Source organism: Phaeodactylum tricornutum, chromosome 27 (genome assembly GCF_000150955.2).
Source record: "Phaeodactylum tricornutum CCAP 1055/1 chromosome 27, whole genome shotgun sequence".
Lineage (NCBI taxonomy): Eukaryota > Bacillariophyta > Bacillariophyceae > Surirellales > Neidiaceae > Phaeodactylum > Phaeodactylum tricornutum.
The window spans coordinates 132509-159993 of NC_011695.1; the positions used below are offsets into that span (position 1 = coordinate 132509).

Below are 27485 nucleotides of genomic sequence, written 5' to 3' on the forward strand. Positions count from 1 at the left end.
GTTGACAATTTGTAGTGTTTGACTTATTTATTCCGCTGGCCGAGATTCCGAACTAGAGAGTGTACGCACGTGCCTCGTGGAATAACAATACCTACGAATCCGCCGTTTGCTCCAGCATTTGTCTCCGGCCTTTGACTTCGTACTTGCCGAATTTCTTCCACCGTTCCTTCGGAGCGTGTTCCTTGGGCTCGGGGAGACGATGCCATACGTTAAAGTCGGGCACGGCCCGAGCCTTGCCCACCGTCGCCGACTTGGATTCCTCATTCTGTTCTTGTCCGTCGGCTTCGCCTTCCACCCCGACTCCGCCACACATGTGGATGGTCCCGTCCAACCCCACCACAATCGAGTGGACGTAGCCGCATTCCACATCGACCGCTAGTACCGGTGATCCGTCCTCTTCCCGGTAGACACTGACACGCCGCGGAAGGGTGACTTGATTCCGGGCCATGCCTAGTCCAATGCGGCCGCCGTCGGTCTTGCCCCAGCCGTACACCGAGCCTCTGGTCGAGACGGCCATGCTAATGTCGACACCGGCACTCATTTGCAGTATCCGTGTGCGCTCGCTCCCGTCCTCTTCCGGTTCGTCGAAAGCGGTAATCCGGACGGGGTGCATTTGGGATTGCGTGTCACCGTGTCCGAGACAACCGCCACTGCCGGCCCCGCACGAATAGAGTGCGCCCTCTTGCGAAAGTAACAGGGAATGGCGGTGACCCGCGCTGGCGCCGACCATGGGAATGCCCTGCAGCGACTCGATCACTTTGGGTATACACTGATCACTGGAATCGTCGAGCGACAGATTGGCAATGAGATCCAAATGAGCCATGAGTTCGGCCGCAAAGTTGCGGCCTTCGAGTAGTGCGGGTGCCGCGGCGTCGCGTGGTGGGAATGAGTCCACCGCCGGAGCGACGTTGTCCGGAATCCTTGCTACAGGAATTGGCACGGCTCCGTCCACCGGGAGGGTCTCTTCCACGGTGAAATTGACCACGGCCGCATCGGCGTCGTAATCAAAGGGGGTGAAGGAGCGTCCCAAGACTCCAAAGTGTCCCAATCCCCAACTAAAGACTTCACCGTCTTCCGTTACGGCCAGGGTGTGTCGACTGCCGCAACTAATCGAAGCGACGACTTCGTCTTCCAATCCCCCGGCCGTGACTTGGCGCGGAGCCAGTTGCGGACGTTTGTCAGCGTGTCCCAATTGCCCACAAAAGCCGTCTCCCCAGGTGTAAACGTCTCCGTCACTAGTAACCACGGCGGAGTGCAATTCTCCGGCGGCGACGCAGCACACCCGGACGTGTGCCAAGCCTTCGACGTACTGCGGACGCATGACGTCGGGTAGTTGTTTGGCTGCGGAATATCCGTGTCCCAAGGCTCCGTACTGTCCGGTTCCAAAGGAGAGGACTCTCCCGGTACTGGTCAAGAGTAGCGAGTGGGCGACACGCACGAGACCTCCACCGGCGGATACTTGGACAATCCGCACGGCGTAACCGATTCCTCCACGGAGCCGTCGCGGGAGTCGTTCGTCGCGTCTTTTTCCGTGTCCCAGCTGTCCCCGCCGTCCGACGCCCCACGCGGCGACTCCGGAGCCTCCGGCTCCGCAGAACTGTCCGTCGCCCCCGACTCGACAGAGGGAATGTTCCGGCGAGACGGAAGCGAATCGGCCTTGCACGGATCGTGGCAAGCGTATCGGTTCGGCGGCGTGGCCGGTATCGAGGGTGGCGTATCCGCTGACGGCTTGTTCGAGGAAACGCGCGTACGAAACGAATTCGTAGGGAACGGGGACTTGTCCGGCTGCTTTGGCGGCTTTGGAAAGTTTCCGGCGAACGAGGAGTTGTCCGGTATCGCCGCCGCCGTAGGACTGTTCCAGGAGTTTCCGGGCGGCGGTTTCCGATCGACACAGGTCCGTGTACCCCACGGTACCGGACACGGCCGAGTTAGGCCGGTACAAGCGTGCGAGTACGTAACTGAGTCTCGCATCGGCCAGTATGTCACTAAAGTGCGTACTGCAGAGAAGGAGACGTCCGAGGTCGGCGGCGGCCAAGTGATAACAGACAACTTGCAGGGCATCTTGGGGCAAACGCTCGAGCGGGGATTGTGGATGGGCTCCGTCGGAGGATACGGACTCTCCCGTGACGTGACGATGCGGGTCGGTCCGGGAACCGCCGTCGTGGCGTGCAGCACGTTCCCGTTGTTCGGCGGTCTTGGCCTGCCGACGCACGATCCGACGACGTTCCAAGTCTTGCTTGCGCCGCAGCTGATCTTCGTCCAGGACTTTCGGCATGCTGCGTTGTTGCTGCTGTTGTTGTTGTTGTTGTTGTTGTTGTTGTTGTTGTTGCGGGGGAGTTGATACTATCCATCCGTTGTTCCTCTACGGATCAAATCAATCAATCACGGTCGGTGGATCGATCGATGCCATTGTCGGTTTGGGGCTGCGGTGGGTTCTTCCTTTTCGACTGCCGTACAAAAATACATACATACATACATGCCTACCAAGTCAGGTTGTTTGTCTGTTTTCCAATGGACGGACGGACAGATAAGAAGGAGACTAGGAGGACTCCCAACTGGCTTGGTCATTTGTACGTGGTGCAATCATTGGATTGGTTCGAATCAAAGTCACAATCAGGTGTCACGTGGAACCAAAACATCCGTCAGACACTGCATGTCCACGAATCATATCGGGGCGAGACGGAAATTCGGCGAAAGGTTAGTGCCAGTTCCTACTCTACTACCACCACGTGTCCCCCGTAAGTGAGCACGTGACCACTTGCGGATGCGCACTGACACGATTGACCGCGGTCTCTGTCGAATGCTGGTTGCCTCGCCGTTCTGCTGACTGCATGGTATATAGGTAGGTAGGTAGGTAGGTAGGTAGTTACAGATCATTTAGATCACAGACCATCGGACGGACCAACCTAGTGACAGTGATTGATTTGCTACTCGAGCGATTGGGATTCAATTCGATCCCATTCCATCAAGTTCGTCTCGTCTCGTCATTCTCGAGGACCGAGATAGTCAGTCGAAAATAGAATAGGGAACTCTGGACAGTGCAGTAGGATAGAGACTATCGTTCGTACCGGACATAACACGCAACGACAGCAGCAACTACAGCAGCAACTAGAATAACACACACAAAAAACAACGACACACACGCCATTATGCCCTTTCCCGGACAACGCCGTCGTCAAAACAGCAACAACAGCGGCGGCGGCCGTGTCCGCATCGCCCGCAACGGCGGCAAGGCCGGACACGAAAGCCACGGCGCGTCGCGGGCTTCCCTCAACACCTTCTGGAACCGATTGGACGAAGCACAGTTCGAAGCACAACCCGCCGGAGCCAATCCGGTGCATGTCCGCGAAAAGACCGCCACGTTGGGACAGCGCATGCTGGGACGGAGTGACAGCGCGACCGACAAGAAACTGCAAGTCAAGGCCGTCACGGGCTCGCGCTCGAACCGCTCGCGACAGTATTCCAGTGACGGACGGGGTGCGCCACCGCGACAACTCGTCGTCCGACAGTATTCCAGTGAACGTCTGCTGCCGAATGAACGCCAGGCACAGACCATCATGAACGATCCCGGGAGTTTTTGGGCGCCCGTCACGCGGGAAGAATTGCAGCAGATTGAAGAAACGAGGGCGCACCGGAACGATGCTAAAACGGAATCAATCACTATCCCATCGCCCGTGGCCGAAGAACACACAAACGTGGAAGCAACACACGACGTACACGTGACAGAAGTACAGGCTCCGCACGAAAAAGATCAAGTTAGCGACTACGAACACAGTGAAGACGATGATGACAGTGTCGTTAGTCTCGTCACGTCCCAACAAGTTGCCGTCGTTGCCGCACCGGTGGTGCCTTCGACCCGCACGCGTACCGTGGTCGCCGCACCCTCCAAGAAGCGGGGTATCTTTGCATCGCTACGCAGGAATAAGTTGTCCAGCGGCAGTAAGGTCGTTCTCCAGACCTGAGCCAACTGATGATGGGATTACCAAACACCCACACGCGCGGCCGTGCGCTTGCGTTTACGTTGCTCACTGTCACCTGTACCACTCGCAATTTCTCTTTTTCACGCCTTTTGATTTCCGTAGGCGACACTTTACATCCGTGTCGACGTGATGTGACGTGACTTGACGTATACTACACCTTCCCCACCTTTTGCATTTTGTGGTACCCTAGGAATAACGCCTTAACTCTTACATTAGCTTGGTCAAACTTACAGTGAACTGGAAGAGCTTAGTCGTGGTGGATACGGGATACCAAGCTTCGCGGGCGCGTGTTGTTGGGGGTCGTGTGCGCCACAATTTCGTCCCGTACCAATGTCTAGGAGTTCGATCGAAGTTGACCAGTGTCACGACTCTTACAGTTGCCCTAATGTCAAACGTCTGTCAATGGTAGGCGTCGCGAAATCATAGTAAACCCATATGAACTAATTAACTAACTTGATAACTAGATAGCCAACACCTTACGGTTAATTCTCCTTCTTTCTAGCCTACAAGAAGTAACAGAAGCGTATTGATTGACAGCGATTACCATCATAGCTAGTAACGACCACCACTCGAGGAGTTAGACCAACCAGAGTCCTATATAGAGCGCACCGTAAAAAGGAGTTGCACGGACGGTTGGATCGATTTCATCGTCCCGACGCGACGAGTCTATTCCCCGACATAGTATCGACGGGATTCCCCCAACGCTCACTAGCTAGCCACTCACGATCGGTACCGGTGAAGGGGCGGTTGCGGTGCAGTTTCGGGAGCCACAGCGCCCGCAAATGATCCCACGGTTGACTTATGCAAAGAACCATCGTACGATCGCCAAATCCGGGTTTAGAGGGAATGCATTGTCGTGAGGACATGTGTCTTTGATAAGTCAATTCTATCAATCCCTTTTCATAACCGTTGGTCAACGAATCGTTTCGCAGTACTTATAGGTTACCCGACGGTTGCGAATTAGGACTGTGAGTGAGGTTCCCGAACTTGCACGATTTCTCTCCATATCGGACTGGGAAGTTTCGGTCACTGGACGACGACTGCGTCCAAAGTGCCGAAAATCTCTTTGGGTTCCCTCTCGAGGTGTGTTCGCCTTCCCTGACGGAGAAAAAGCCATTCGAGCCCCCACGCTTCCCGCAGTGCACTAGTGCCAAAAAAGTCAACCCACGAACACGGGACGTTGCAAATACTATTACTACTTCTACCAGCTAGCTCGTAGAGGACCACAAAAGAATTCATCACATAATTTTGCATTGCGCAAGTATTGTAGCCGTTGCTCATCTTATTTGCCTACCTACCTATCAGTCATACTACCTACCTCCCTAGAATCCTTCTTATCTATCTATCTATCTATCGAACTAGTTGCCCACGCACCTACCTACCGTACAGGAGACGACTCTCACAACAACACGTAGACTCACACTTCAGCGTCAGATCATGCCTACTAGTCGTCTCCGCCGTCGTCGTCAGAGTTCGGCAAGCCGTCCGGTCCGGGCCCTCAACGGGGGCAAAGCCGGACACGAAGCCCGGAGCACCAGCACGCCATCCGCCGGAACGTCCAACAAGCTCCACACCTTTTGGCACCGCATCGACGAAGTACACTTTGAGGCCCAGTCTTCCGGTGCCGACCCCGTGCACGCCCGCACTCCTGGTCGGCGCCCTACTCTGGAACGGGGTCACTCCCAGAATAGTCCGAATGCGGATACCGGGAGAACCCAGAAGCGGGGTAGTCAACGCAAGGTACGGGAACGACAGTATTCCTTCGGAAACCGACAGTTGACGGACCGGACACTCCCCATGGATTCTTGCTGGATGTCCGGAGACAGTGAAGACGCAGACAGTAGTTGTGATGAGCAGCCGTTGTCGAAAGCAGACAATCCTAACACCTCCGAGGCATTCCTGAAGCACAACGACGACGATCGAGATGAAGACGATCAGTACTCGGAGCAGAACGTCAGCAGCAGCAGCGAAGACGAAGCCGATGATGAAGATGATCGCGTAGTGGCCTTTGTGTATCACGAAATGGGTCGCAACGGTCCTTGGCCGCCACGGAAGATCTTCACTCCGGCAGTACCCCCGCCACCCGGCCGTACCTCCAAACGTAGTCCCTTGGTAGCATTCTGGCGCAAACTGGGATCCAACCACAAGACACCCTGAGTGAGCAAAGAGGGAGCTCCCTTTCATTCCACACTTGTGGATGAAAGAGGGACGCCGTGCTCGGAATTCTATGTCGATCGGAACTTGTGGCTGTGGCGGACTGTGGGTACCGTGTCCGTCACGCTTTCCTTCGGGAACACAAGCGTATCTAACGGCCTCGCACCCATGGCACCGCGCAGGCCGAAGCACCAATCTTCTGTTTTTACATTGCTGTTGATTGAAACCTTCTGATGAGGTAGGGTATACACAAACAATGAGAAATACACAAACTTACATTACCAACGCACTACATAGTATCACCTTTCTGTACTAGCACGAGACTTTATTCTGCCAATGTTGATGACAACACCATCCATCATATGCGTAGTAGATCGCCCCGCGCAGAACATTCTCTACGCTCGGCGGAGCGCCAAAAGATATTTGTGTTGCTACCCTGCTTTTCTACACGATAGCGCACAAAAAGAGATTCCCTTTCTCTCTCTCTAGTGCAGTATGACAATGAAAAAAAGAATAAAAACATGCTGGCACCCCATGCTAATTAAAAGCCACCTTATGAGACGGCGGTAAAGCCTATCACAAGTGTCCGAGCTGGGTATTTAATATGAACGTTGCTTCGCCGGCGGCCTTTTCAACAGAAGTTGAACACCTTCTCGTAGACCTGTCCATTCGCGGCCTTCAAGGCACGGGGACTCGGCGTCTCGGCTTCGGTCTCGGCCACCGAGTATCTTGAGGACGAAGGCGACAGGGTAGGATCGATCTCGATGTCTTCCGCTACCTCCTCCGATAGAGAAAGTTTGGAGAACCAGGCGTTCTTGATCGACACGTTTTCGACCAGCTTTTCCGTCGACGATGACGAATAACGTTTTTTGCCGAGAGATATCGTGGCCACGGCTTTCTTCTGGCAGGTCTTGCTCGAGCCCGGAGTCTTTGTCGTTTCGGAATGTTTGCTACGAAATATATTGCGTGTCACAGACTCGTCCGGCAGCTCGATGCGTCGTTCCGAATCGCCCTCGATCGATGTCTGTTTGGACGATAGCCGGGACGATGCTTTTTGCTTTTCGGCGTAGACGAATACCGCCTGCTTGGCGCTCAAGACGTTGCTGATTTTCGGTATCGTAGTGGCGCTTTTTGCCGTGTTGGCTTGCTTCTTTAGCGATGTTTCTTTGTGATCGCTTAGTTCGTAGAAAGCCGCAAGCTCTCGGGCACGGACTTTGCTGATTGCCTCTTGTTCTTCCGCCGACCGTTTGCGTCGAAAGAAAAGACCACCGGACGCGGTACGCTTGACTTTTCGGAGATCATCGTCGTCTCCGTCCTGAGCCCCGGTATCGGGCATTGATTTATTCGGTCGAATGACGGCAGCTACCTGAGGTGTGCTGACAAAGAAAATGTCGGCAGTGTTCGATTTCATTTTGTGATTCGATGTGAGGGCCGGATTGGTCGACTTTTGTGATCGAAAGTGATGCATGCTAGATAGTTGTAGTGTAGCGGAGCAGCCTTCCCGCGCAAACGACTTTTACTGTTGTCAAGGAAAAGACAGCTTTTCCAATCTCTTCTCGGCTTGGAGGGAAGAAGGGCGCAGCGAAATGGCACGAGTTGATGTGAATTTGGCGGGTCGGCGCACCTGTAACCAAGAGACGGATGAGCCACCGAATCGAATAAACGAAAGAGCTGGACGTGAGCGATGCAAAACAATGAGTGACACTGAATTAAGTTGAAACTGGTTCTTCAAGGAAGTAGTTGGAGCCGTAACGCACTCGGAATGAAGCCTTCTGACAACGATGCAAGGAGAAAAGAAAAGGTATGCTCTGTTTATTGTATTTTTGATTTTTCGCAACGGTGGCTTTTAATTTGGAACTTGGCGATGAAAAGGGTACTGGAGAGCCCGGCGTATGCGCTTAACGTATCGGTACTGAATTGTCTCAATAGGCAAGGATACTTAGTTCCGAAGCCAACTCGGAATATTGTTGAAGACATGGAAGAGACACCTGTCACTTACAAAACCGTTGACTTCGCGCCAACCGAGAAAACACAAAGAATTGGCTTTCTTTGACACTGGTTGTCACCAAACTCACAGTCATACACACCTGTATGCCGTCCAACCCACCAGGAAACCAACCGGTACGTATCTCTGGTACCAAAACAATCACACAGTCGAGTATGTTTTTATCGTGACATCGCTTCAGTGTCAATGAGAAGCGCACTTCGAGTGGTGTCAACATCGAATGCAATTATTTTTGAAAACAGCAAAGGATGGAATTGTTAGGAAAAGTGGGCAATATTCTTTCCTGCTACCAGTATTGGCCCTTGCAAAATAAATCGGCCACTCGCATGAAGACAAAAACGTAAAACCCTAGGTTTTTAAAAAAGCGTACAACATGCGTTTACTGTTCCCCTCTCCGGTAGCTAGGTAGTTCGTAGGTGCCTGGCTGAAATTTCGCATAATTTTGGTTGTGACCACGGATGACACAATCAAACGGTAAAGAGGAAGATTCTTCTACAGCTGGCTGCCACCAAACGTGAGCCAGTTCATAGTTACACGGGCCAAAATCTCACACTGGTCGCGTATGATCGGTGGATGCACAAGCCGCCCTGGACACGGACCGCGTGCGACCTCTAAAAGGACCTCACAGTCCATCCCGGTGACAATCGTCGGGTGACACACATGGTCAGCGTGTCTTGTTTCCACCACCAAAACCACCGAATCCCATCATTGCCGCTAGGGCTGGATCAATTCCTTCTTCTTCTACCTCTTCATTTTCTACATTGTGTTCGTCTCCGTTGCCAACTTCGGGTTCGGGTTCCGGCGGAGCTTGCGGTAGTTTCTGTTTCCGCTGTTGTCGCTTCCGCTGGCGTTCTTCTTTACGACGCTGCACTTGTTCATCCTTTTGTTTCACAAGTTCGTCAAAGTCGGTAGCAAGCAGCGGTTCCGCGGCGGCTTCCTTTTGTTTGGTAAGCGCCTGCAGTCGATCGCGTAGCTGATCCTTGGTGGACCGTTCCACGCGCATAGAAAATCCCAAATTTCGCTGATGCTTGCGTCCATTAATGTGATCCAAGTAAGTATGGGAATCTTTCAAAAAGCAGTCACAAACCTTACAGTGCCATCCTACACCGGTGGAGGTGACACCGTCCCGTATGGATCCGGCGTTCCCCCCGACGGAGGAACGCGCCGCGGCATCCGGCGCCACGAGTTCCGTCGTCCCAATCCGTGCGTCAATATGTTCGACACGTGCTCGACGGGCTTGGAGAAAGGCGTGGGAAGATCCTTCCGGACCCGCGCGTCCGGCGTCGGCGGGGACAAACTCGGGCGCGGCGTCGGTGTCCGGAAGCGGGGCGTGCACCGCCTCCGCCGTCTGCGACTCCCGGGCCCGGGCCTTGCGCTCGTACGTTTCCGCATCCCACGTACGACGACTCACGTTAGCCACCTGCCGGTACGGAAGATTGCTCGCCATGCCAATATATATATACACACACACACGTCCACGTCCACGTACACACGTACAGTGACAATTGGAAATGGAAATGGGTGTTGCTCTAGTGGTATTAGAACTAGCTAACTGGCACGGTCGTCTGGCTCGAGTTCTGGGGAACGGTGTTGGTTGCAAGAGTCGTTCGGTGTGTTTGCGGAACTGGTATTGACACGTCCGTTCGTTGTCCCGTACCGAGACACGGTCCTTCCGTGGTCCGTTTTCACAGTCCGAGACTTGTCCGTTCCATCGTCCGTCCGTCTATCGCATGATGTGGATTCTCGATATCCAACGTTCCTGTCACGTCACAGTCCGATACTCCCTCCTACACTACCATGATGATACGAGAATAGTACCAGGAGTTGTATTAACCCGCATCCGTCACACCGTAGTCTCTTCATCACGTGCGACGCTTCGAGATCGATTGCATTCTCTCCCTTGTCTGTTACACCATCCACACTGACGGCGTTCACCAGAAAGACAGTGTCCGCTACCAACCGTAGCCGAATGGGTCCGAGATCCATCGCGATTTTGGTTGCCGCACTCGGCTTCATGTGGCGTACGATCGTGTCGGCCTGGGCGCCGCGATTTCGTCCAACAGGCCCGATGCGGGTGATATCGAGTGACGGTGTGGTAACCCGTTGGACCTCTCCTTCTTCCACCACGATGCGATGGATGACGACCGAACCGACGCCCGCAACGGATCAAGCCAAAGCCGCCGTACAAGCCGCTCGTGAAGCACGCAAGTACGTGGACTCGCGCACACGTATACGTACCAGTACACGTACTGTTTGGTGGTACACATATACATGCTCACTTACTCACACACTCACACTCACACAGAGCCGAAAAGGAACGGGCCAAGGCGGAGAAAAAGGAACGGCAGGAGGCCGAGCGACTCGCTCAACAAGCCACCGATCGGGTGGCCGAGGTAGTGTATCTGGACGTGAACGAGCAGGATCGGTACGAACCACAGGGTGATATGGTACGGATCATGTCCCGGTCCCGGACGGGACGAACCATGGTCCCCGTCGCCGAACTCGGTCGCCAGTACCAATCCGGAGACCGCGTCTGGCTGCGGGGACGACTACAGTCCATCCGGGGCAAGGGAAAATCGTGGTTTCTCGTACTGCGACAAAACTCATTCGATACCGTACAGGCATGTTACTTCAAAAATGTCGACGATGCGGAAGCCTCGCAAAAAATGATACGTTACTTGAAAACGCTCACGGCCGAAAGTGTCGTTGATCTCGAAGGGACCTTGGTCGACGCGGACGTCAAATCGTGTTCCGTCAAAAACGTCGAACTCAACATTCACCGCATCCACACCGTTTCCAAAGCCGACGCCATCTTGCCATTTGAGGTAGAGGATGCCGCCCGTAGTGAGCAAGAAGTCGAGGCCTCGCAGAACACCGAACGTCCCTTTCCCCGTTTGGGGCAGGAACTCCGTCTCGATCACCGTTGGATGGATTTGCGCGCGCCGGCCAACAACGCCATTATGCGCATACAGTCCGCCGTGTGTCAACTTTTCGTGAAAGTCTCTACAGTCAGGGCTTTTGCGAAATACACACACCCAAGCTAATTGCCGGCGAAAGTGAAAGCGGCGCCGGCGTCTTTACCACGGACTATTTCGGAACCACGGCCTGTTTGGCCCAGTCACCACAGCTCTACAAACAAATGGCCATTGCGTCCGATCTACCACGCGTCTTTGAAATTGGACCCGTCTTTCGCGCCGAAAATTCCAATACCCGCCGTCATCTCTGCGAGTTTACCGGACTCGATCTGGAAATGGCCATTGACGACCACTACTTGGAAACCTTGGAGGTTGTTCACGAACTCTTTAAACATATTTTTACCGGCCTCGAATCGCGTTGGGCGAAGGAATTGAACATTATTCGGGAACAGTACGATTCCGAACCCGTCGCTTTTACGCCAGATCCGTGCGTGTTACACTGGCCCGAAGCCCTGGAAATCCTTCAAAACGAAGGATTCGATATTGCTGACGGTATGCAGGATATGAACGGTGCCATGGAACTCGCGTTAGGTAGGGTGGTCAAGGAAAAGTACGGCACTGACTTTTTCATGCTGGATAAGTACCCGTCCTCCATTCGGCCTTTCTATACCATGCCCGACCCTGAAGATTCCAGATACTCGAATTCGTACGATATTTTTATTCGGGGACAAGAAATATGCTCCGGAGCCCAGCGGTGTCACGATCCGGATCTGGTCGAGAAAATTTTGCAAGAGAAAGGCATTGAAGTCGGTGACGGTCTCAAATCCTACATTGAGTCCTTTCGTCACGGGGTCAGTCCCCACGCGGGTGCTGGGATCGGTCTGGAGCGCGTCGTCTTTTTGTACCTCGGCCTCGACAATGTTCGTAAAGCCTCCATGTTTCCGCGCGATCCCAACCGATGCACACCCTAAAATAAGACTCCATGCTCGATTGAATAAAACGAGCGCCGACGTATTCAACACGGGTACTTTCTTATAGAATATTTATTAGCCTCGGAAGAGCGTTCGTCCGCTGGTGTTTCCGCGACCGCCTCTGCCTCGACCCGGGCCTCCTCGTCCACCACCGCGTTGGCCCAATATCACACTCGTGCCCGGACGGTCACCGGAAGCCGCACCCGTCCTGCCTTTGTCCTTGCCCGATTGAAGCGTATTACCACCTCTGGTTCCAAAGTTGCGATCAATATCGTCCATAGAAAGAGGCCGATTCCGAATCACCTGCAACCTCTCTTGTTCGAGATACACATTCCCCCCAGACAATTCCGCTTCGGCACTGTCGGCTTCGTACTGCAACACGCGTTGCTTGATAAAGTTTCGTTCCCTAGCCGCGGCGTCGTCTTGCTTGGAGGCAACCTTGGCGAAATTCGTATCCGAGGGCACGACAATTTCTTTCGCCTCTACTTTTCCTTTGTTTCCCTTTTTCAACAATTGAAACGTGATGCCGGGAGTACCGGCAAGTCCAAAGGTCGGAGCCACCGCGGAGCTGGCGCCAACCGGCTTGGACAGGTCTGTTGGTTTCTTTTTGAAAGTCTGTGATCCCGAAACCATGTTTTCAGCAACCAACTTGCGCGAAGTGTTCTTGCCCTTCTCCAAGGCTTCAATGGTCACTCGTCGGAGCTCTCGTTCAAAGGCTTCCTCTTCCAGCTGACGCATATAAGCTTCTTCGTCAAACTCTTCTTCTTCTTCTTCGGAATTGCCACCTGATTCGCTATCGATATCGTCTTCGGTCACACCTTCGTAGTCTTCATCACTGTCTCCTGACTCGGTTTCATCATCGTTCGTGTCTTCCGCAACGCTACCTTTGGCACTAACAGATAGGGAAGCATCGTCCTCTTCATCTTCCAACAGCGATGCTGAATCGTCATTCAGGGAATGTGCATCCATGCTCACATGAAGATCACCAAGTGTTTTCGATTCGTCCGCCAAGGTTTCAACATGGTTGCGCTTTTGGAGCTCGAGGAGTGCGTCCGATTCTTCGAACGCCACGGTCACATTGTGTGCATCCAGCCAACTGGAATATCGTGGAAAGCCGCTTTCCGATCCTTCCTCCAGTTCTTTGTCTCGACTCGTCCTGGTAAAACGTTTCCATTGAGAGTCAAGGATGTCAAAAGTATCTAGTAAAGAGAACTCCACGTCTGTTGGGAGCGTAGTCTTTGTGAAAAGGTATCTCTGAAAAGCTGCCAGAAAACCTCTCATACGGGGCAGAACGCTTCTCGACATTATAGACTTCGCGACTACTTCAAGCACCGTACAAACAAGCTTCACACGATAAGAAGCATTTGGGGGATCCTCTAACGACGGCACGCGTGGGTCGTATTTTGAATGCTGCGAAACTGCCACCGGTGTCGGCGGAGCAGGAGCCTGTTCGGCGGCATCGAGGTTGTCATCCTCCATTTCCTCATCCTCCTTAATGGTTTGGGAGACTCCTGTCATTGAGGTGAATAATGGGAGCTGTTCCCCACTCTCCTCTCCTTGAGATGCCGCCAGCTTTTGACTCGCTTCTCGCAAAGCATTCGGAATCTCGTGACCGATGTTGATGAAATCGTAGAGTTGGTTTATGACAAGCTGCCCCGTTACTTGTGACGAGCAATACAGTTCCCCTAAAAGACGAGCATACGTGATTGTACGTTGTTGATCTCGAAAATCTGGATGTTCCAAAGCCCATCGCAGTTCCTCGAGTAGCGCGTCTACCAGTCGAACCGGGGCTTCACAAGCTGATCGTTGAGGTCGTAGTCGATCCGCCACGGCCGCAATCGCGTATATTGTTCGGTATCGGCCTTTTCTACAAGCCTTCAGCATGATGCGACAAACAAGTGCACCACACTGCTGTTCTGGATCGCTCCACGGTAGTCGAATGAGCTCCTTCGCGGTAAAAGAAACAGACGTGTCTGTAGGTTCCAAACGAACCATTAGCAAATATCTGACGTACGCTTCCAATGGGGGATATTCCTTTTGCTGCTTCCGGGGACCGCTCGGTGGAGGCTTGACAGCATAAAACGCAGCTTGAATCAAAGACTGATGGCGCTCATCCAGGTTCTGAAAATGATCAATAGTATTAGAAAATGATGATGGCCAGATTCTGGAATGATTTTTGGCGCGTCTTACCTTGGCTTTACTCAGGCGAGTAATTGTTTCCATAAGCGTCGCAATACGTCCGCTCGTGTGCTTGAGACGGAAGAGAAATCGTCCGCATGATTCCAGCAGACAGCACGTAACGTCCACATTATTTCCCGTAAAGTCCTCCAAGCAACGTTTAAGGCATCGTAGGAATACTATGGGAGGTGCAACTCGGAATTTGGTTAGCTCCCCGATATAGCGAGCTGTTTTCATACGTGATTCGATGTTTTGGTTTTTTTTGAATTTTGCTTGACCATGGAATTGATGTTCCAAATCCGCCACCAAAGGTGATGCAATATCCGTCCAAACGCGATCAACGGTAGCTGCCATGCGTGAGTAGTAGGGCAAAAGATCCAGCCGAGAGCGAGGTACCAAGAAAAGTGTTCGAGACAAACGTTTCCTCGAGTTTTTGCTAGACCCGTGGTTGGTGCAAAACTTCTCTGTTAACTCGTCGAGCTGCTCACGACGATGGCATTCTGGTAGTTCTTCCTCAAGAAGAACCATTAAGCGATAGTGCGGTGTATCCTTTTGCTCCTCGATCTCTGGGTCTAGAAAGAACACACAGCAAAGGTCAGACGCGAGGACCGACTACCGGATGAGAAAAGCATAGAGCGTACCTTCCTCGTCCTTCAGTTCCTCGTCCTCTTCATTTTCGAATTCTTCTTGCGAGCCTAGCGGTAATTCGGTGCCGTCGTCACCTTCGTCGACAACTTCTCCTTCGGCGCCATATTTTCTTTGGTTGTCTAATTTCCGCGACTCTATAGCTTCTGGTGCCAGACCGAGCAAAGCAGGTGGAGTGGTGGTGAGCAGATCTGGCACGTCACAATAAAAAGTTCGCATTTCTTCGTCGTCGAACGGGCCCAAGTCTTCTTCCCCGTCAGTTCCTTTTGTCCACACTTCTAGTCCACCACTACCGTCTGCATCACCGTCTTCTTCTTGCTGCTGCAAAATAGGCAACCTTTCGTCCAAGACGTCCGCCAGAGCATCCACCGCCTTCTGCAACGATTCTTGCAGTTTACGGGCATCCACTAATCCCTTTTCTCGGGCTTCTGTCAAGGACCCCGACAAGAGGCGGTCTTGCTCGCAGCGTTTCTCCAACTGCAGCAGTTTACGGTGGGTTTGTGTCAGATTGGTGGACAAGGCATGGTAGGCAGCCCGACAGTGGGTGACCAACACTTCGGAAACTTGTGCAGCCACGGCTCTTTCTGTCAAAACCGACGGAATTTGTTCAACGACAGGATAGGCTTGCTTTATCACATCCTGGGAAGGAAAGATAGCATCCGCACCGTCTGGGGTACAGGCTTCCGTCTCATTGTAATTTCCAATCAGCTTGATCGCGGAATGGACCGAGGTGGGGACAATATCTAACAACTCAAAGCCGGCCGCCTTGCTAAAGGCTACCATCAGATTGGCGTCTTGCACGGAGCAGTTCGTTCCTTGTGACGCGTTCGCTCCACTCGCGTCGGTGACACATGCAATCAGAGGTTTGGTTTCCGTCACGATTCCGTTGAGGACCAACTCCGTCAAGATTCGGACGTACAAGCGTCGGAGCTTCGCCATAGCGGGTGTTGGTTTGGCGTTCACCACTTTCCACAAGGCCGGTACCAGCATCGATAAGAAATCTTCGTACCGTTGGTGCATTGTGGTGACAAGGGACAGCACGCTTGGCAACTCAGACACCTTGGGTTTAGTAGAGCTTTCCAAGATCCCGTTGGCTACTTCTTCCACGTAGCGACTTAAATTGAGCGTTGACACGTCCTTCACAATATCCTCTGGTTTCATAGACCACGCGACACCGCTCTTGACCTTTTTCACAAAGGTGGTACACTTTTTCAAATCTGTTTTTAGATTCTTCTTGTTGGCCTGAAACGTTTTGCGAAAAGCCTGCAGGGTTTCCGGCTCCATGTCCGCCCGTGTCCTTTGATGCGCGTGAGTGGCATTGATCACGTTCTGTAACAGATCCCGCGCCTCCCGAACCTTCTGATCCACATCGGCCTGCTTCTGTTCCCGGACTTTGATTGCCGCAGCTTGGGCTCTAGCCAACGCTACAGCCCGCGCTTTTTCGGCAGCCACTTCCTGTGCGTGTTTTTCTATTTCTTGATGGCGCTGCTGATCCTTGGGCGATAGAGTGGGTGGATTGGGTGTGTTACGTTTCTGGTTCCCCTGCGTTTTGGACCCGACAGGATTTGGTTTCGTCCTGTTTTCTCTTCCGGAGCCACCACGATCCTTCGTTGGAAGCGCTTTGTTTGCGTTGCCGCTGCTGTCGGTTTGTAAGCTCGGAGTGGATGCTCCTGTTTCCTTCGATACGGAAGCATTGGCCTTGGGCTTGGGACCTCGCCCTCCTGTCTTGCCGCGTCCCTTGGTATTGCCGCGACCCCGTCCCGCAGATCCTCCTCCGCGTCCCGTTGCCGAGGCGGAACTCGCAGCGCTCGAACGACCCGACATTGTTTCCGACGTCGCGGCGATACTCCAATGCTCACACGGCCTTTATCTTTGCGTAGGTTGTTCAAATAAAACTATAGTGCTCGCCTCTTGAAGATTTGGAGAGCGCCTGCTAACAGTAACGGAAAGACAGAGACTACTGACCATTTCTTTCGGCTCCCCAGTCACGGTCGTTTCATGAGCAATCCGCATGCTGGGCTGTGAACCCTAATTGTAGTACACAAGAATTGCATATAGGGTTCTCGAGCTGTGTGACGATCCATTTGTCGGAGAGAAGACTACCATATCACCGTTTCCACACTATTACAATAGAGTATAGATAGACCAGGTGGTTGCGGTAGTAGAGTCCGTTTTTACTGCTACTGGCAATGCCATTAACCAGAGCGCCAACTGTTTCAATTTGGGGGCTATGAAAAGTCCGTTGCCAAGAATGACCGTGCGCGTGTGTATACTATGGAGTATAAAAAGTGTGGAGAAAAAGAAAAAAGGTAAATGACAAAAGGAGAAAAACGGCAACGCCATTTCATCTTCGAGTCGCCGTGACGAGGACGCTGGGGTCGGCTTGCAAGAGAGAATAGACAGTTTCGAGTGCGTCCACGTCGGGATCGCCTGTTCCGTACTGGTGCTTCGCTCGATTCGTTTCCGCACTCGACAACGACCGACGCCGCAATAATTCCTGTTGTTTGCCCGTCAGCAAGCCACACGGATCGTTTCCCAGCGCAGCAAAAGACGACTCCTCCGTTCCGGTCCAGAGGGGCGCCATTGCCGTGGCGGCCACGAGCACTGGCGGCAACCCGGTCTTCCCATCGCGCCACGCGAGGGCTTCCGGTGCAGCCTGCCAGAGCGCTTGCACGGCACTGTCCTTCCAGACTTTCCCGGACGCCAAGGCGATGGCCAATGGCGATCGGCCGTAGTTGTCCCGGACGCGTGCGGCGGCGGGAAAAGCGTCCAACACGGAGTGCAAGACATCACGGGCACGTTGCGGGGAATGCGTCAGCGTCGCGGCGGCCTGATGCAAAACGTAGGAACCAGTCTCGTCCCGTTCCCGGAGAAGTTCCGGACGCGCCTGGATGGCCATGTCCAGAATAGGTTCAGGGAGGTACAAATCCATAGCAATGACGGCTCGTATGAAATTGTACCCGGTACCGGTACCAGGGTGTCCGTGATGTTGGTAGGCCGTGCGTAGAAGATACTGTGCCTTGTCCCAGCGCTTGCCGCGAAAGGAAAGCTTGGCGGGTCGGTCCAGGTTGGCCCAAGCCACAAAGAGTGGTGTGCGTGTGGCCCACACACGGTTGCCGTTCACGAGTGGCACCGGGTGTAAGGGATGGGGTGGTAGACAGGGCTGGGTAACACTAGCGGCGTCGACGTGCACGAGAGCTTCCAAGACGGCCTTACCGGCATTGTGCTCGACAGCGTGGTAGAGAGGGAGACGTCCGTAGCGATCCGGGAGTGAGGCGGCTTGGGGGTACACACCAAGGAGTGTTTGGTGGATGGCGGTGGATGCTGAATAACACGAGGCAAAGTGCAAGGGTGTGGATCCTTCGGTATCTCGTTTGCGTGCGGCGGAGGGGTAGGCATCGAGCAAGGTTTGTACGACTGACAAGGTGGGTCCACCCGAACAGGCCCAATGGAGTGGGTAGAGGCCGTCAGCGTCGCGTTGTTTCGCGTCACGGCGGTGGAGGGGAGCCGCCGCCACAATGGTCTGCCACTGTTGCATGCGCGCCATGTCCAAAAGCGAGCTCACGGGAATGCGGGTTCGTGAAGGCGGGCGGTGGGACGTACGCGGGGATGGAGTTGTGTGGGACGTGGAGGAGCTTGTAGTTATTGTACTTGTTGTTGTAGTAAGGGTTGTCGTAGAGGTTTCGGCTTGCGCGCATTCTACTGAGGTGTGGGACACCAAAGACTCCCTACTGGAAACGGAGGAATCCTGGTCCGAGGGAGACGGCTCTGGGAGTACCTTTGCTATTGCTGCTTGTTGCTCTTGTTCTTGACGCAATCGATTCGCTCTACGCCGACACGTCCAGGGCAACGGTGGGGGCAGATGCAGTTTGTAAAAGGCGGCGGCACGTTGGAGTGGACAGCTCATTTCACAGAGTGCCATCCCGGACAATGAGGATCGACCCCGTTGGGTGCACTTGAACCAACGCGATCGGCGTCGGGGACACGCGGCGTGGGAAAAGGACGCGATACACAGCGGCAACGAAGCCGGGACCTTCCACAGTTCCCTCCAGGACGAAAGACGATCACTCCGTAAGATCCTTACAATGATTGTGACGTACGTTGCCGCAATTGCGCACCACGCGATCCCCACGGTGAACAGTGTTCCGGTAGTGTTCGCGAACAAGGCGTCCGCATCGTTCTCAAAGGTAAAGGAGGAACAGCTCGTCGTAAGATGAGTCGTCAACGACATCATGGTCTCGTTGTTACGATGCGGGTACCAAAGATTCTGGGGATAAGGTGTGGATTCCACCAAAGTGTAAAATATAATATTCTGGACCGTTTTGGCCTACACTGTAATGATGATGGATCCGCAAAATCACCACCACGACTGGAGCGCTGATTGGGGGACGAGCGAATCTCTTGTTGGTAGATATCGCGACTGTGGGGCGGCGGCGGCAAATTTTGTGAGCCTCTTCGTCATTTCCATCGTGATCTCCGGTGTTCGCTAAAGGGAACTGGAGTACCGGTTGCGAAAAACGTGGCCTAACATTTTGCGAAGACGCGTGACAACTTCATACCGACCTTTCCACGTTGCAGTATTCGTGCCGTCTCTTTCGTTCCGATATCCAGACACGCGCCATCCCAGTTTGTCGCTTTGTACTCTCAAACTACCTACCGGCACTCACTGGAATGTAAGTTTGCGAGTACCGTAGGCAGATGACGGATGGGATTGGGTCGGATCTTCCATGGGGATCCATCCCGACAAGAGTCAACCACCCCGAATACTGCATACAGACGTACACCGGTTTACTATGACTTACAGGTTACGGTTAGCTACCATTCTTCTTCGGAATCCCTCTTGCCACCCACTGAGGGGTGCGAAGCCCTCTGACAAAGCGAACCGCGCACACTTATGACTGTATTGGCACGGGGCGCGTGGGGAGGTGGACAGACTCGAAAAAGAGAACCGGTGACACGACCACAAGTGTCGGAGACTCCCCCGTATTCGAGTGCTACTCTAGCTTACAGTTACCTATGGAGCTGCCGAGACAGCAGAGACTGTAGTCTGGGGACGCACATTCCTGTCCCCACCTTATTCTATAACGTCACCACGATGTACGGTTAAAGACTAGTAACAACACTGTTACAGCTAGACACTTGACAAATCCTTGCCCCCCGCTCTCGAGTTTGTCAAATGAAATACTGAAGTGCACTCCTGGCAACCCAAAACTCACCCACACGCATGCATGCATACGTACAAACACTAACAATCACAACAGAATTTGCCCCAAGCTACCCAATACAACTGCATCTAGACTAATACAAGCCTTCTTCCGTAGCGACACTCGCATTGCCGGTATCGTCCACGACATCGGTAGAAAAACTCCCGTCTTCGTCAAAAATCGAACTCAACGCGTCGTAGTTGATTTTACGCGACACTTTGCGCGCCGCCACGGCCGCCAGCAACTGCTCTTCCGTCGTCATGATGCTCCCATCCGCCTTGCGCGATTTCTTCTTTCGCGTATTATACCGTGCTGACGATTCAGCCTGCGCCGCGTCCGTCTTTTCCCGATCCAGCAATGACGCTTCCACCGACAAACGTTCCGATTCTTTCCGCTTTTGCGTCACCAAATAATCCTTGTTGATCTTGTTGAAGATCACTTCCTTCTCGCGTTCTTCATCGTTGTCGCGAAAAATGTTCGCGAACTCGTCTTCCATGGTATCGGGCATGCCCGCCTTCCATTCCGACAAGTTGAACTGCGTTTCCGTCGGGGCCGACGGCGGCCGTTGTTCTTCCGGCGTCGCTTCGTCCGGTAACACCAAGGCCCGGCCGTTGTGCGCGAGTGGATAAGCCTTCTTCCATACGGCGGGGACGGTGTCCGTGGTGGCAATAACCAAAGACGTTGATGACGGCGCGGTCGTTTTGTCCCGCTCGGGCAGAACGTCATTCTCATCCTCGTCCTCAATTGGCGTCGAGGCCACGGCCGGCTCCTCCATCCTTTTCGCATCAATAGCACTCTGGGCCGCATCCGATGGCAACAATTCCTTGGCCAAGGATTTGTACAAGGTCTGCAGTTGCACCTTTTTCGCCCCCATCTTACCTCCCGCACCAATCTCCGTGTCTAGTTGGCCGTCACCGTCACCGTCGACCACGGGTCCGGTTGTCGCCAGCGGTCCGCTTTCTTGCCGTCCACGATTTTGTCGTCGAGTGCACCAGACTCGAGCAATTCCACGTTGCCTTGGCGAATGGCCTTGGCTCGGGCTTCCCGGAATTTGTTGCGTCGAAAAACGGGCGGGTCCGCTTCCACGTCGAGATCAACTTTCTGGAACTGTTCCAAAGTGAGCGCCGCACTGGGCGTGTGTTCGAACTCCTTGACGCGGTTGGTGACGGTCCATCCACAAACGCGGAGAATTCGGGTAACATCCTGGTGGTGTCGGGAGAATCCGTGCGCACGGGAGGCGATGAGGAGGGCGGCGGCGCAAATGCCGGCGGGGCGGCGACCGGCGACAATCCAGTCGCGTTTCATGCGCGCGACGAGACGCAAGGCTGTGAGCGACACAGCGTTGGCCTTTTCGTCCAAATCCAAGTGTGCGGCAAAACGGTAAATGTACAAGGCTGGATCAATGATTTCTAGTTTGAGACCGAGTAAGCGACGGAATTTCAAAAAGCAGGTGCCTAGTGTATAAACGTTGACTTGCAGGGCGTCGGAGAAATCAATAAGCATGTGTTGCGATTTTTCTTGTCGACAGGCAATGTACAAACACGCGGCGACGACGTGTGTGGTCCGACGACCCTGCACAAAGTTTCGCTCCACCGCAATGGTAAACAATCGGTGGGCGGCGTCGACAAAGTGTGTGCCGAGTCGCAAGCGCGAGGCTACTTCCTGTATTCGTCGACGTCCGTTGGCCAGGGTGGTTTCTCGACTGTCCCGACTGAATCCGTAGCGGCCTCCGGCACCTCCCCCCGGTCCACCTCCTCCGGGGCCTCCCGTATAGGCCTTGCTGGACGTGGCGGAGACGAACTGCCCGACCATGGAACTGGCCCCGCCGGCGCCTTCCACAAACTCTACCGCACTGACAATCGCGTTCTCTTCCACCACTACTCCGCATTCCGTACACACCGACGCACCGCTGGCGTCGTGCTGCTCGATGGAAGTGCTCCCACAGTTCGGACAAAAGATGGACATGGTGGAGGCTGGTTTGGGTATCGAATTGGTATCCGCACTCGCGTGATTGTGTGCAGCGTCGTGTTCTTTTTCGTCGTCTGCCATTCCAATGACTTGTTCCTCCCCCTCGTCTCCTTCGTGAACGTTCTCATTATTTTCGTAAGCGTGTTCGCCGTTCACGTCGGACGCGAATGTAACGTTGCGACCGGACATGATTGTAGAGGAATGGGTTGGTTCCCTGTTGTTGCCTGTAAGGCCGGTGCGTGGACGTAGTATTTCTTCTCTATCTCACCCACACCCACACGATGCAATTATAACATACCGAGTTGCGGGTAGCGTGGATGGATGGATTCGTTCGTTCCTAGTCAATCGGTCGGGTCGGTCGGTTCGATGAGTGTGTACTTTCAGTTAACTACCCGTACATGGATGTCGACGGTTACTGTAAGTAGGCAATCGGATACGGGGTTGCAGAGAGTCGTTGTCGCGTTGCTGGGCGCCGCTGTGCCCGCAGTGATCCTCGTTTGTTCCAAAATCCCCTGCTTGGAGTCAAAAATAGGGTTGATAAATTAGACTACACTCTCCGTCTGACCTTCGTAATCCACAGAGATCATGGATAGAGGGAGGGGCCACTCACGGACCAACCGACCGGGAATTCTTCGCGCAAATCGAATCTGTGGTGTGTACCAAGCGGTGGCCTCTGAAAAGCCCTGCCAGTGTTTCCGGAATCGATAGACCCACCAGAGGGCCAAACCTCGGCACCCTCACGGTATCGAATCACATCACACCGTGTGTGGGAGTGAACGTATTTTATTTTCGGCAGTGGGACTGGTCATGGCGACAATGGCCGCCGCAAACGTGATAACGGGACAGTTCGACGATGCCGACAGTGACGAAGAAGACTTTGTCGCCCGCATGCAAGCACAACGGCAGCCAGCGACGTTGCCCGTCCAATCCTCAAAATTGGCATGCGTTTCTTCGTTCACCCGACCACCCGTCGAGTCTTTGCAAACTGTTTTCCACTCGCCGTACGCACGAGATGACGACGACGACGGCAACGACGAGGATGATACCTACGACGACGACGAAGTATTACGATTGGGACGATGCACCGCTCACGTCCGTTGCGGCACAGAGTGTGGCGCAAGCGTCCGCCGCATCATCCAAGCAAATGAATCTGTCGCACGCCGTATCCAACCGTGTTACGCAGATGGAACACCTCGAAACGCATAAGCGTACCTTGACACAGGGTAGGGACGATCGGGCCACCTCGGAACAGGTACTCGATCCCCGAACGCGACTCATACTCTTCAAGTTACTCAGCCGTGGATTCCTGGAAGCCATCGATGGATGCCTGTCCACCGGCAAGGAAGCTAACGTTTACTACGCCAAGGCTGGTAAACATCATCTGCAACCGCAACGGTACGACGCCACGCCTACGCCTACCGACGAGGACAATTGCGACAACACAAAACCCCGGCACGTTACCGAATACGCCATTAAAATATACAAAACGAGCATTCTCGTATTCAAAGACCGCGATAAGTACGTCGCGGGCGAACATCGCTGGCGCAAGGGTTACTGCAAATCAAATCCGCGAAAAATGGTCAAGGTCTGGGCAGAAAAAGAGATGCGCAACTACCGTCGCATATACGCCGCCGGTATTCCCTGTCCGGAACCCATCTTGCTCAAAGCGCACGTACTCGTTATGGAATTCCTCGGTGTCGGCGGTTGGCCCTCCCCTCGGCTCAAGGACGCCGCGCTTTCCGACAAGCGCCTCCGGGAAGCCTACGTACAATGCGTACTCATCATGCGACACTTGTACCAACGGTGTAAACTCGTACACGGCGATCTGTCCGAATACAACCTCCTCTGGCACGAAAACCAAATTTACGTTATTGACGTAAGTCAGTCCGTGGAAACAGACCACCCCTCGGCGTTGGATTTCTTGCGCAAGGACGCCTCCAACGTCAACGATTACTTTCGCAAAGTCGGACGACTCAACGTCATGACGGTCCGTCAGTTGTTTGAGTTTGTCACGGCATCGGTTTTGCCGTGTGACCAGCCGAACGTCGCGACGGAGCAAGCCGAATTGGCGAGTCTCGACGCCATTATGCAACACGTGGACCAAACCGCACTGCAGTTGGCGGAAACATCGGAACAGGGACAGCGCAAAGTAGAACAGCAAGAGGCCGTGGACGAAGCCGTCTTTATGAGCAGCTTTTTGCCGCGGAGCCTCAACCAAGTAGCCGAGCACGAAATTCAAAAACTGGCAACCGGGGAGGTGGAAGACACCTACGCGCAAGCCGTCGCGTCCTTGACAGGCAATCGCGATGTGGTCGAAGCGGTCGCGAAAAAGTTGGGCCGGAACGACTTCATGACAAAGTCGGTCCAATCCATTCTGACTAACGCATCGTCGAGGGAATCTCCTCAAGAAGAGGAGCGAAAAGCCGGAGGGAAGAATGGAGTGCATTTTTCGGCGGTATTGGACGAGAAAGGCGACAAATCGCCAAGTAGGCAGAGTGGGGAAGACGAGTTCATGTCCGAATGTGACGATGACAGTTCTGTAGATAGCGAGGGTGAGTCCGTGGACAAAGAAATTGGTTTCGTCAAGACTCCTATGACCCCGGAAGAGTTTACTGCCATGAAGGAAGCTGTAAGAACGGAGCGCCGAGCAAACAAAAAAGCCGTCAAAGACGCGAAAAGCGAACAGCGTCAGAACAAGGTGAAAAAGAAGGATAAGAAACGAGCCATTAAAAAATCGAAGGCCGGAAATCGAAAGAATAAATAGATCCCGGTACAAAATCGGAATTCCTACGTGCCAACTCTAGAGTCCTCCTACCGAGCGATTCTGGGATTATGCGGTTTTAGGAACACTGGTTTGCATTTGCGACTCCATAGTAAATGAAAGTTGCCAGACAATTGCTGTATCGCTGGAATTTTTTGGCCCCGAGTAGTCGTGGTTGTGAAAGAAAATTATTAGTCGAGTTCGCAAGCATTAGAATTGTTAGCAAGTCACTTTAAATAAACGATAGTTGTCTAGTTTTGAACGATTAAACGTTTCTGATAGGATTATCCGTAACCCAGAGCTGGAACGAAAAAACAATGAGGAGGGGGGACGCGATGTTTTCGGGACAACACATCTCATCGTCTCGCATCAAATCAATTCAAATCTCATATATGGAGGTTGTCACCAAAATGTCAGAGTTCTATGAATATTTATGCAGATCCTTGGGATGATTTCATTTTTTCATAGATACGGAAAACAGAAATAAGATTCGGAATGATTTCAATTCGATTAAACGGCTTGGAATGTCCAGAAACCTACTCTATATGAAAATCCACGATGACCGAGATTTGTCTTGGATATAACATCGGTTTTCCCAATATATCCTTCAATTGGCTTTTCCTTGATTACTTAGTAGATCATTCTAAAATTCTATATTTATTCATATCATGAAATGTCATGTCTCGTGATTGCCTCTAGACAATTTCAGAAAGTTGAACTACAGGAAACTTGGGCGTGGATAGGGGTTTCGTATAGTAGCGAAACTGTCGTGCGTTCTTGAGAGCTGGCTTGCTCGAACGTTGGTCATTCCACTTTCAGCACTGTTCGATGCTTGACCAAATCGCAACTCCGTCGGCTCTACGTGTTTCTGGTACTAATTGAAACCGAAGCCACCAAGGGGTGTGTTTTCCATTTTGGACTAGATGGGAGGGACATTTACCGCGGCGCATAAAATCTCTCCATGCCCCCCTGACCAAAACGTCGCGTGAGAAAAGGAGCGATACCCATCACCACGAATACAAAGTAGGAACACCAATCTTCATCATGGCATCCGAAACTGTTCCATCCAACACTGTAGTTAGTGACTCGGAAGACATCCTTACAAAGCCACTCGCGATGGAGGACGAAGTAAAGGCAGAAGAGAAGGACGTCAAGGAACAAGATGACGAAAGTAAAGCAGCAGTGGCGCTGACTAGTCTTGTCGATACGAGCTTGCCAATAGAGGCGAGCACCAGTGGAAATGATGAAGAAAGAATGGACGACGAAGAAGAAGAGGAGGAGGAATGCGACGAAAGAGACTTCGAAATTCCTCAGAGGTTCACACGCAGCGGACGTCGCCGTGCTACTCCTTTCCCCCTCAAGGTAAGTCGTGAGAGGAAGGATGAAGCGTGCGTGTTCGTGTTTCGAATAATTTACTTTAACATGAGGTTCCATTACAGTTGATGAAGGTTTTGTCCACTAAGGAGTTTTCTGAGATCATCGGTTGGCTGCCTTCAGGAAAATCGTTCTCCATCATCAAACCTAAGGTCTTCACTGTAGAAATTCTTCCAACCTATTTCAAAAGTGCCAAATACTCTTCCTTTACTCGCAAGCTCCACCGTTGGGGGTTTATGCGTCACTACAGGGGACCAGAAGCGGGGGCATTTTACCACAAGGACTTTCAGAAGGGGCGTCTTGACCTTGTTGAACAGATGACATGCCACAAGATAGAACCTCCTAAGTCTTCCGTTACGAAGGCAAAGCAAGTCAGGAAGTCTGTACCACGCGATACGATTGCCAATGCCGTCGGTCGATCACCCAGGTCAATTGATATGCATTCGCTGGCTCGTGGTCCTAGTATGCAGTCGGCTTCGTTTCCTCCTCACCCGATGGACGCTGATTTGGCAATCGAGCTCGAAGTTGCTCGACGTCTTCGTCAGCGCATGGATGCTGCGGCTTACAATCAACAGGCCTTACTCGCCATGCAGCAGCAACAGAAACTCCAAGCTCTACGAGTCCAGAATCTTGGAAGTCATTCTTTGATGGGATGGGATGCGTCACCGGCGACCTCCTTGCCTGGCTATGCTTCTTCCCTTTCAAGCTTGAATATGCGAGGGTACGGAGCTTCATCACTGCCTCGGTCGGGCTTCGATCAGGGCTATTCCATGGCCGTGAATAAGGCTCAATACGATCACGCCTTCAACTACTCCGCTTACGGTGATCTACGGTCGTACGAATCCAATATCCATGGGGCAAAGACGGCGTGAGATTCATTGATGCACAGGCCTTTATCTATTGTTCGATGTAAGAGACTTAGGTTTCCTTTTACTATCTATCTATTTTCAATTCTCCTCTAGCTTTAGTCACTTTGTCCAGCAGAATGGTTTTCGTTAACAGGCGGAAAGGATCATCAATCTTGGGAAAACGTTCGTTTTGGAGTTTCCTGGGTATGTCACGCTTGCACATACATTTTAATCTCTGCAGGCAGAGCAAAATGAGAGCTCCGTGGTTACGAAAATGGTCAGATTTGAACAGACATAGATACAAGTTGCTTGGGCTTTTTCTTATAGAAGAAGAGAGCGGAAGTCCAATAAAGCCATGGTAGTCAAGTATATCAGTCCGTTGAGGAATACTTAGAGGGAGTCGAAGAGTTGCATACGTAGAACTCTAGGGTACGAAATGTACCTATCGCAGGACCTACTCCTCTGTCTTCTTTTAGTCGTCT

General features: G+C 52.9%; 11 protein-coding genes across 11 annotated transcripts; 5 read left to right on the plus strand and 6 right to left on the minus strand.

The window, feature by feature from the left end:
• Positions 1 to 91: 91 nt before the first annotated feature.
• PHATRDRAFT_41011 (predicted protein) lies at positions 92 to 2275 on the minus strand (the record flags this gene model as incomplete). The annotated part of the gene is made up of 1 exon (XM_002185019.1): positions 92 to 2275. One exon carries the CDS (start codon positions 2273 to 2275, stop codon positions 92 to 94), a length of 2184 nt encoding a protein of 727 aa, XP_002185055.1.
• A 583-nt stretch (positions 2276 to 2858) lies between these two features.
• PHATRDRAFT_50127 (predicted protein) lies at positions 2859 to 3962 on the plus strand (the record flags this gene model as incomplete). The annotated part of the gene is made up of 1 exon (XM_002184937.1): positions 2859 to 3962. Exon 1 carries the CDS (start codon positions 3150 to 3152, stop codon positions 3960 to 3962), a length of 813 nt encoding a protein of 270 aa, XP_002184973.1. The 5' UTR covers positions 2859 to 3149.
• A 1274-nt stretch (positions 3963 to 5236) lies between these two features.
• On the plus strand, positions 5237 to 6448 carry PHATRDRAFT_50128 (predicted protein). The gene has a single exon (XM_002184938.1). It carries the CDS (start codon positions 5418 to 5420, stop codon positions 6135 to 6137), a length of 720 nt encoding a protein of 239 aa, XP_002184974.1. The 5' UTR covers positions 5237 to 5417; the 3' UTR covers positions 6138 to 6448.
• A 243-nt stretch (positions 6449 to 6691) lies between these two features.
• PHATRDRAFT_50129 (predicted protein) lies at positions 6692 to 7915 on the minus strand. The gene has a single exon (XM_002185020.1). It carries the CDS (start codon positions 7600 to 7602, stop codon positions 6766 to 6768), a length of 837 nt encoding a protein of 278 aa, XP_002185056.1. The 5' UTR covers positions 7603 to 7915; the 3' UTR covers positions 6692 to 6765.
• A 552-nt stretch (positions 7916 to 8467) lies between these two features.
• Positions 8468 to 9657, minus strand: PHATRDRAFT_50130 (predicted protein). The gene has a single exon (XM_002185021.1). The coding sequence runs from the start codon at positions 9584 to 9586 to the stop codon at positions 8804 to 8806; it is 783 nt and encodes a 260-aa protein (XP_002185057.1). The 5' UTR covers positions 9587 to 9657; the 3' UTR covers positions 8468 to 8803.
• Positions 9658 to 10622: 965 nt separating this feature from the next.
• On the plus strand, positions 10623 to 12025 carry PHATRDRAFT_41016 (predicted protein; the record flags this gene model as incomplete). Its single annotated transcript, XM_002184939.1, has 2 exons — positions 10623 to 11132; positions 11153 to 12025. The coding sequence occupies 2 exons, from the start codon at positions 10623 to 10625 to the stop codon at positions 12023 to 12025; spliced, it is 1383 nt and encodes a 460-aa protein (XP_002184975.1).
• Positions 12026 to 12067: 42 nt separating this feature from the next.
• Positions 12068 to 16711, minus strand: PHATRDRAFT_50132 (predicted protein). Its single transcript, XM_002185022.1, has 3 exons — positions 14845 to 16711; positions 14216 to 14775; positions 12068 to 14146 (listed from the first exon to the last, which is right to left on the minus strand). Exons 1-3 carry the CDS (start codon positions 16670 to 16672, stop codon positions 12101 to 12103), a joined length of 4434 nt encoding a protein of 1477 aa, XP_002185058.1. The 5' UTR covers positions 16673 to 16711; the 3' UTR covers positions 12068 to 12100.
• A 292-nt stretch (positions 16712 to 17003) lies between these two features.
• PHATRDRAFT_50133 (predicted protein) lies at positions 17004 to 19281 on the minus strand. The gene has a single exon (XM_002185023.1). It carries the CDS (start codon positions 19080 to 19082, stop codon positions 17193 to 17195), a length of 1890 nt encoding a protein of 629 aa, XP_002185059.1. The 5' UTR covers positions 19083 to 19281; the 3' UTR covers positions 17004 to 17192.
• Positions 19282 to 20018: 737 nt separating this feature from the next.
• On the minus strand, positions 20019 to 22396 carry PHATRDRAFT_30925 (predicted protein). The gene is made up of 3 exons (XM_002185024.1): positions 21045 to 22396; positions 20848 to 21012; positions 20019 to 20622 (listed from the first exon to the last, which is right to left on the minus strand). The coding sequence occupies exons 1-3, from the start codon at positions 22207 to 22209 to the stop codon at positions 20147 to 20149; spliced, it is 1806 nt and encodes a 601-aa protein (XP_002185060.1). The 5' UTR covers positions 22210 to 22396; the 3' UTR covers positions 20019 to 20146.
• Positions 22397 to 22720: 324 nt separating this feature from the next.
• Positions 22721 to 24913, plus strand: PHATRDRAFT_50135 (predicted protein). Its single transcript, XM_002184940.1, has 2 exons — positions 22721 to 23007; positions 23084 to 24913. Exons 1-2 carry the CDS (start codon positions 22828 to 22830, stop codon positions 24782 to 24784), a joined length of 1881 nt encoding a protein of 626 aa, XP_002184976.1. The 5' UTR covers positions 22721 to 22827; the 3' UTR covers positions 24785 to 24913.
• An 830-nt stretch (positions 24914 to 25743) lies between these two features.
• On the plus strand, positions 25744 to 27094 carry PHATRDRAFT_50136 (predicted protein). The gene is made up of 2 exons (XM_002184941.1): positions 25744 to 26143; positions 26221 to 27094. Exons 1-2 carry the CDS (start codon positions 25826 to 25828, stop codon positions 27025 to 27027), a joined length of 1125 nt encoding a protein of 374 aa, XP_002184977.1. The 5' UTR covers positions 25744 to 25825; the 3' UTR covers positions 27028 to 27094.
• Positions 27095 to 27485: the final 391 nt, after the last annotated feature.

Excerpts from the sequence above, each read along its gene's own strand:
- PHATRDRAFT_50128 (XM_002184938.1), top strand. The coding sequence starts at position 5,418 with ATGCCTACTAGTCGTCTCCGCCGTCGTCGTCAGAGTTCGGCAAGCCGT.
- PHATRDRAFT_50129 (XM_002185020.1), bottom strand. The coding sequence starts at position 7,602 with ATGCATCACTTTCGATCACAAAAGTCGACCAATCCGGCCCTCACATCG.
- PHATRDRAFT_50130 (XM_002185021.1), bottom strand. The coding sequence starts at position 9,586 with ATGGCGAGCAATCTTCCGTACCGGCAGGTGGCTAACGTGAGTCGTCGT.
- PHATRDRAFT_50132 (XM_002185022.1), bottom strand. The coding sequence starts at position 16,672 with ATGTCGGGTCGTTCGAGCGCTGCGAGTTCCGCCTCGGCAACGGGACGC. Across the intron at positions 14,776-14,844 it reads GGAACTGAAGGACGAGGAAG|ACCCAGAGATCGAGGAGCAA; the intron begins GTACGCTCTATG and ends TGTTCTTTCTAG. Across the intron at positions 14,147-14,215 it reads CTCGCCTGAGTAAAGCCAAG|AACCTGGATGAGCGCCATCA; the intron begins GTAAGACGCGCC and ends GATCATTTTCAG.
- PHATRDRAFT_50133 (XM_002185023.1), bottom strand. The coding sequence starts at position 19,082 with ATGATGTCGTTGACGACTCATCTTACGACGAGCTGTTCCTCCTTTACC.
- PHATRDRAFT_30925 (XM_002185024.1), bottom strand. The coding sequence starts at position 22,209 with ATGTCCGGTCGCAACGTTACATTCGCGTCCGACGTGAACGGCGAACAC. Across the intron at positions 21,013-21,044 it reads CGTGGAATTGCTCGAGTCTG|AAAGCGGACCGCTGGCGACA; the intron begins GTGCACTCGACG and ends GTGGACGGCAAG. Across the intron at positions 20,623-20,847 it reads GCCATCGGATGCGGCCCAGA|AACAACGGCCGCCGTCGGCC; the intron begins GTGCTATTGATG and ends CGACGCCGGAAG.
- PHATRDRAFT_50135 (XM_002184940.1), top strand. The coding sequence starts at position 22,828 with ATGGCGACAATGGCCGCCGCAAACGTGATAACGGGACAGTTCGACGAT. Across the intron at positions 23,008-23,083 it reads CCGTCGAGTCTTTGCAAACT|TATTACGATTGGGACGATGC; the intron begins GTTTTCCACTCG and ends ACGACGACGAAG.
- PHATRDRAFT_50136 (XM_002184941.1), top strand. The coding sequence starts at position 25,826 with ATGGCATCCGAAACTGTTCCATCCAACACTGTAGTTAGTGACTCGGAA. Across the intron at positions 26,144-26,220 it reads CTACTCCTTTCCCCCTCAAG|TTGATGAAGGTTTTGTCCAC; the intron begins GTAAGTCGTGAG and ends GTTCCATTACAG.